General features: G+C 36.5%; 1 protein-coding gene across 2 annotated transcripts in view; it reads right to left on the bottom strand.

Moving 5' to 3' along the window:
* Positions 1 to 2,462: 2,462 nt before the first annotated feature.
* LOC135214561 (uncharacterized) overlaps positions 2,463 to 6,325 on the bottom strand; it is a 253,595-nt gene continuing 249,732 nt past the window's right edge. For both annotated transcript variants that reach the window (XM_064248926.1, XM_064248925.1), the window contains 2 exons: positions 5,801 to 6,032; positions 2,463 to 3,725 (listed from right to left, as the gene is read on the bottom strand). In XM_064248926.1, the coding sequence (XP_064104996.1) occupies positions 3,646 to 3,725; positions 5,801 to 6,032 (312 nt within the window). In that variant the 3' untranslated portion in view covers positions 2,463 to 3,645. The remainder of the gene's footprint in view (positions 3,726 to 5,800; positions 6,033 to 6,325) is intronic.

Raw genomic sequence — 6,325 nt, 5'->3', positions numbered from 1 at the left:
ATATATATATATATATATATATATATATATATATATATATATTATTATTACACATAAATATTATATATTATTATATACATATATATCCTTATATATATATATATATATATATATATATATATATATATATATTATATACATAGTATATATTTATATGTATATATATACTTAAATGCAAAGAGCCCGATAATCAATGAAATGTCAGTTAAGAAATTTTACATTACGCACCGATAAATCCTAAGTGGAGACATATATACCAGACAGAGTTGAATGCTGACTGCTATTTCTTCTACCTGCCTTCGCATCATTGAATGAAAGCTCAGTTAGGAAAAAACATCCGAAAATATTAGAGATTGCAATGCCCAAGAATCATTGTACATTAATAAACACGGTCACTGCGTCCAGTATATTTTACAAACATAAATTACTCAAATTATTGTATGATCATATTATATGTATGTATGTATATATATATATATATATATATATATATATATATATATATATATATATATATATATATATATATATATATATATTATATATATATATGTAAGTATAAATATATAATTTTTTTTACCTGTGTGCCGCTCGTATATTAGATTTCTACTGAAAGGAAATTAAATTCTTTCAATTAATTTTTTATATTACATATATATACAGTGTACATATATAAGTCTGTGTATGTGCTGCTCGTATATTAGATTTCTACTGAAAGGAAATTAATATCTTTCTATAAATTCTACAAAATAAGAAACTTGAAAGAAATCCCAATGGAGCGGCTTCTAAACATACAAGTCGTCTTATTTTTCAGGAAAAAACAACCCATATTTTCATCTTCAATCAAAATACCTTTCGAAAACAGTTTCCTGTGGCTCTTCTGTGAATAAAGGCGGACACATTACGTCTTTTTCAAGTTAGCTCTCATTTAAATCATTTTTCCCTTGTTGGGTTTATATTCTGTTCGTCTTCACTGGATATTCACTGAAATGATTTTTGTTCCGTTTTAGTTTTTGTTTTCCTTTCGTAATTCTCTGAACTTTGGTTAGCTGACTTTATGGGGATGAATGAATTGAAGTTGAAATTCAATCATTCCTGTCGAGAGTAATGATCCTTATACAAAATCAAAAACTACTAATTCAGATTACAGTGCCGATCATTTCCCTTTACCTTTCTGTTTTTAATGTATATACATTCATATATATATATATATATATATATATATATATATATATATATATATATATATATATATATATATATATAAATACACATTCATGATTAGATAGAAGATAGATAGATGGATGGATAGACATAGATTAGAACATAATTTGACTTATGGATACATAGCACGTATACATCTTTATATATTTTGTATATGTAGATAGACAGATAGATATATATAAGTATATGTATACATACAAATAAATATATATACATATATACACACACACACACAATCTCACGTAGGACCAGCACATATTAGAATCCACATCATTTTTACACAATTTGCAAAAACGGATTGAGCAATTGCGGACTAAGTAAAGATAAATCCCACAAAGCCATTGGGAGGAGGAGGAGGAGGAGGAGGAGGAGGAATGTATTATGTAAAACATGCCAGGTATAAGGTGCAAAGAACAGACTCCAAATAAATCTAGGGGAACCCCCGAGGTCTGGACTCCTCCTCCGGCACTGCTTTTTCTATTTATGAGCGCGCCATTTGGTCTGGCATTATTGTTCCCACTTCCCCAGGATTTACGAGGGAGGGGAAGAAGGAGAGAGAGAGAGAGAGAGAGAGAGAGGAAGAGGGAATAAGAGAGAAACGAGAGAGAGAGAGAGGGGGGGGGGGCCTTCAGAAAAAGGGAGAGAGAGAGAGAGGAGAGAGCGGGGGGGGGGGGTTGGGGGGTGGGGGGGGGGGGGGGGGGGGGGGGTGGGGGGGGACAGAGGAGAGAGGGGGGGAACAGAAAGAGAGTGAGAGAGGGGAGGGACAGAAGGAGAGAGAGAGAAAGAAGGAGAGCGAGAGACAGAAGTAGAGAGAGAGAGAGAGAGAGGGAAGAAGGAGAGGGAGAGTGAAAGAAAGAGACAGAGAGACAGAAGGAGATACCGGGGTGGGGTGGGGTGGGAACAGAAGGAGAGAGGGAGAGAGAGAGAGAGACAGAAGTAGATGAGAGGAGAGAGAACGAAGGAGAAGGGAAAGTGAAAGAAGATCAGAGAGACAGAGGAAGAGATAGGGTGACGAAGGAGAGAGAGAGAGAGAGAGAGAGAGAGAGAGAGAGAGAGAGAGAGAGATATGGAAGAAGTAGAGACAGACAGACAGAAGGAGGGAGAGAGAGAGATGGACAGACGTAGAGAGAGAGATGGGGATTGCCAGAGGGGGAGAGAGAGGAAAAGCGGGGAAAGAAGGAGAGAGAGAGAGAGAGAGAGAGAGATCCTTGTTCTTCTTTTCTTATTTTTGGCATCACCTCTCTCTCTCTCTCTCTCTCTCTCTCTCTCTCTCTCTCTCTCTCTCAGTAGGAGGCGTTCTTTATGGACACAGTTTCCACGCAAGTGTCCTGAACTAAGGTTTTTTTTTCTTATTCTTTTTTCGCTTCACCTGAAATTTATGTTTACTCTCTCAGGAAATAAAGGATAGTTCCTTTTATTCGTGCATTATTTCCATCCAATTTCACTCTTTTAATCCGCCTTTGTTGCATTTAGTACTGCTCTCGTCTTACTTGGATATTAATCTGTGTTTTCCCTCTTTTTCTCTTTTGGGACCTTTCGTTATTTGTTGTTTGATTTCCTTAGAATGAAAGCGAATATTTATTCAAGCACTCATTGATAATCTGTGTGTGAATGTGTGTAAGTATGTACTCGTATGCATATATGGATATCTGTAATGATACGTGCAACTTCGCTTAGTTTTGTTTGTGTAAGAATGGAAGTATACATTGAATTCTAACAATATTATTATATAAATACATATATGTCATTTATGTATATGCGTGAGTATGTAATGTCCTACTGCCGAATTTGTAAAGTAATTTCACGTTTAAAAAAAAAATCAGGTATACTTGTTCAGTTTTGCTTCAACATTTTTTGGTTAAAAGGAACCACATTTTATTCAGGGAATTTCGGCTGCATTTTCTTGTCGCTCTCTGCACTTCCCCCGAACACCTTCGATACTTTTCCTTTTGTGTTTCCTTTTCTTTTGAGCTAAGTTATACAAAAAAGTGAATCCAAGGCTGATGAGTGATGAAATAATATTTTGATAAAAAAAATAAAATTAGAATTATGACTGGTAAAAATTCTTTTGTGGTTGGCAAATACTTAGCTGAATTAAATGAAACGTGTTATAGTTGTTAAAAAAAAAAAAAAAAAAAAAAAAAAAAAAAAAAAAGGAGTGAAAAGTAAATCTTCGTCATTTTTTACTTCTAAGAGAAACTGAATCAGTCTGGATTTTTCTTCGTTAGAAAATCTATATTAACTGAAGCCTCACGAATTCACTTCTAATTAGAATTCCGGTTTTTTTTTAACTTCTTCGTCTCTTCCTTCTTTTCTTTGTCTAGAAAAAAAATTAAAGCCCAAATTTTTATAGCCTTGCTCGAAAGGGGAGAAGCATCACCAGAAGTCTTCCTGTCCATAATCATTCTCACGGGAGGAACATTACAACTGCCTTTGAAGCAGCAGAAGCGTCGCCAATGTCATCGCGATGAGAACGACGTCTGACGTCCAGCAGGCAGCTCCTTCGGGAGAAGAAAATTCAAAGTTAATGATGGGAAGGAAGTTGTCAGCAGCGAGACACTCTTCTGCGCTGTTCATCCTCGATTTTGAAGGAGGGATCTCAGTTCCTGGAAACGATTAAGGGCAACAAATGAACTTTTATAACTATTGTTCATATCTGACTTTAACTCATTTCTGTACTGCTCAGAATGAGTAATCATTTGGTCCACTGAAGTAAACGAAATATTATTACTTATTATTATAAAAAAAAATTCACACCCTGAAATAAAGATATTTTTTGAAACAGAAGCTCTCTCTCTCTCTCTCTCTCTCTCTCTCTCTCTCTCTCTCTCTCTCTCTCTCTCTCTCTTTCCAGAAAAAAAAATCGTATATTCGAAAGACACAGGAGTAAATGTCATTTAATAGTAAGGATGAAATGTTCTCAACGCCTGAAATAAAAAGAGTAACTTTCCTGAGGATTCAGTATTTTCTATTACGACATTCTCTTCTCTCGAACCGTAAAAAAAAAAAAAAAAAAAAAAAAAAAAAAAAAAAAAAAAAAAAAAGTTCGTCCATAGCACCCAAGAAACCAATATTGCTAAGAGTTTCCCGTAATATTTTTGTGTTCTACTTGACGCCACGTTTCCAAACTGTGAAATCGCTCCTCAAAGGCGTTACGTAAACTTTTCACTCCCTTCCGCTCAATCTCAGTCTCTCTTGTCTGCGAGCCGGAGTACAAATTTCATCTACGGATAACATCTGGCCCACGCAGTTCCGACTGAGGTTCTGGAGATGCACGAATGAGAAGCAGTTATTTCTATCGCCAAAAAGACGCAAATTAAATCGGAGCTACAAGAGAAAACAGGGTTACGAACTACTTTGCAAGAAGGAAATCTAGTGAGACATTCGGTAATGGCATTTGTGTTAAGCTTATTCTCTTTCCTCGCCTATCTGTTGCATTGAAAACGTCTGTCTGCTACTTAGGTCTGCAGATGTCAAAAGAAGACTATTCGTAGTTGACGAAAAATCTGGCCAGCTCTCATTTAAAAAAAAATAACGCCACAGATTTTAGAGGTACAAAACTCTCTTCACATAAGCAGCTTTTAGGAAGACTTGAGGCGAACAAGAGAAATATTAGTTCCCCGTCGCAAGTTTTTTCATTATTTGAATTGTATTGCTATACGATTTTTGGGGTATGAGATACATCGGCTACTTATGCTCTTATCTAAAAAGAATAACGTAAACCCCCCTGGACACTAGATAGCTGTACGGCATGACTTTTTAATGACTGGTGATGGTTAAGTATGTTGACAGTTTGGCCCTGGATAACCTTATATCATTAATGTTGCAACTAAAGGAAACTCACTTTCACACTTACACGCATATTAAGCTGTGTTATACCGCTGGGCGTTCGATCAGTGAAGTGATCCCCGCTGGGTGCCAGTCGGAATTAGGAATGAATTGAATATTGGAATGAGAATGACGTGAAGCCAGTAACCTCATCGCGTAAATACAAAATGAATGGTATCACATTATCACTTTCCAACACCACCCGTTCTAAATGGAGAGAGAGAGAGACAGAGAGAGACAGAGAGAGAGGACCAATTATCTGAGTTTCGAATATCTCCCTGTGGCGCTCTATACAAAGTTAAATTGGGCTGTTGTTCTTTCCATTTTTAATATTCCGATCACTCAGATTAAACTCCGCTTCTCCTTAAACAGATATTCTATTCTAGGGAAAAACTCGTATTGCTCACTGACTTGTAATTTTTTTTTATATGTGTATTTAAATATGGCCAAAGAAATCAGGTGTTCAGTAGTAATCGGAAATTTGCCTCTGCGAACTTCGCATACAGTGATTGTGAAAGGTCTCTTCTCCTCTGCGACTCTGTAAGAAATGACATCATCTCTGATACTAGTAGGATAAAAAAAAAAGAAAAAAAAAAGCCTAGGACTTATAAAACAGACCAAATAAAGAAATCACATCCATAGCTTATAACTGTTTGTAACGCCATCTTATATTTCTGCTCTGTGCAAAAGGAGATACTCGGGGAACGATGCTTACGAGCTGAGAGATCACTGGTCACGTCCACCCCACCTGCATTGAAAAAGGAGAACATACTGGAGAGTCCGGACTCCACCTCGACGGAGATGAAGCTGGCCTTCTCTAAGGACTGCACGAGGGCGTGGCACCCCAGGCGGATACTGGACGAGAGTCGCCTCTCTATGGGCAGGAACAGTATGCTAGTCGAGGTGAAGGATCCCTTCGGGAAGTAGAAGCGACTCTTGTCCTCCGACACGCCGATGTTTTGCACGCGAATCGACTCTGCCTGAGGGGGGAGAAATGGGTCAGTACCTGTGTCATTAGTCACATCGAGAAAGAGGGTATATAAGGGTTCATTACTGTTATATTCGTGCTTCCAGCCTTATGTTTTATAGCCTCCTATATAACATGAGCCTCAAATTATAGAAACTCACAACTATATATTATATATATATATATATATATATATATATATATATCTATATATATATATATATATATATATATATATACGTAAATAATGTTGTGTTCAAAACTCTAGGAACTATTAGAAACTTGCTGATCAGAAATTCACCTGGA

The sequence above is a fragment of the Macrobrachium nipponense genome, chromosome 46, assembly GCF_015104395.2.
Source record: "Macrobrachium nipponense isolate FS-2020 chromosome 46, ASM1510439v2, whole genome shotgun sequence".
Taxonomy (NCBI): domain Eukaryota; kingdom Metazoa; phylum Arthropoda; class Malacostraca; order Decapoda; family Palaemonidae; genus Macrobrachium; species Macrobrachium nipponense.
Note: the sequence above shows the minus strand (reverse complement) of the source record. Positions and strands in the feature narration are given on the sequence as shown.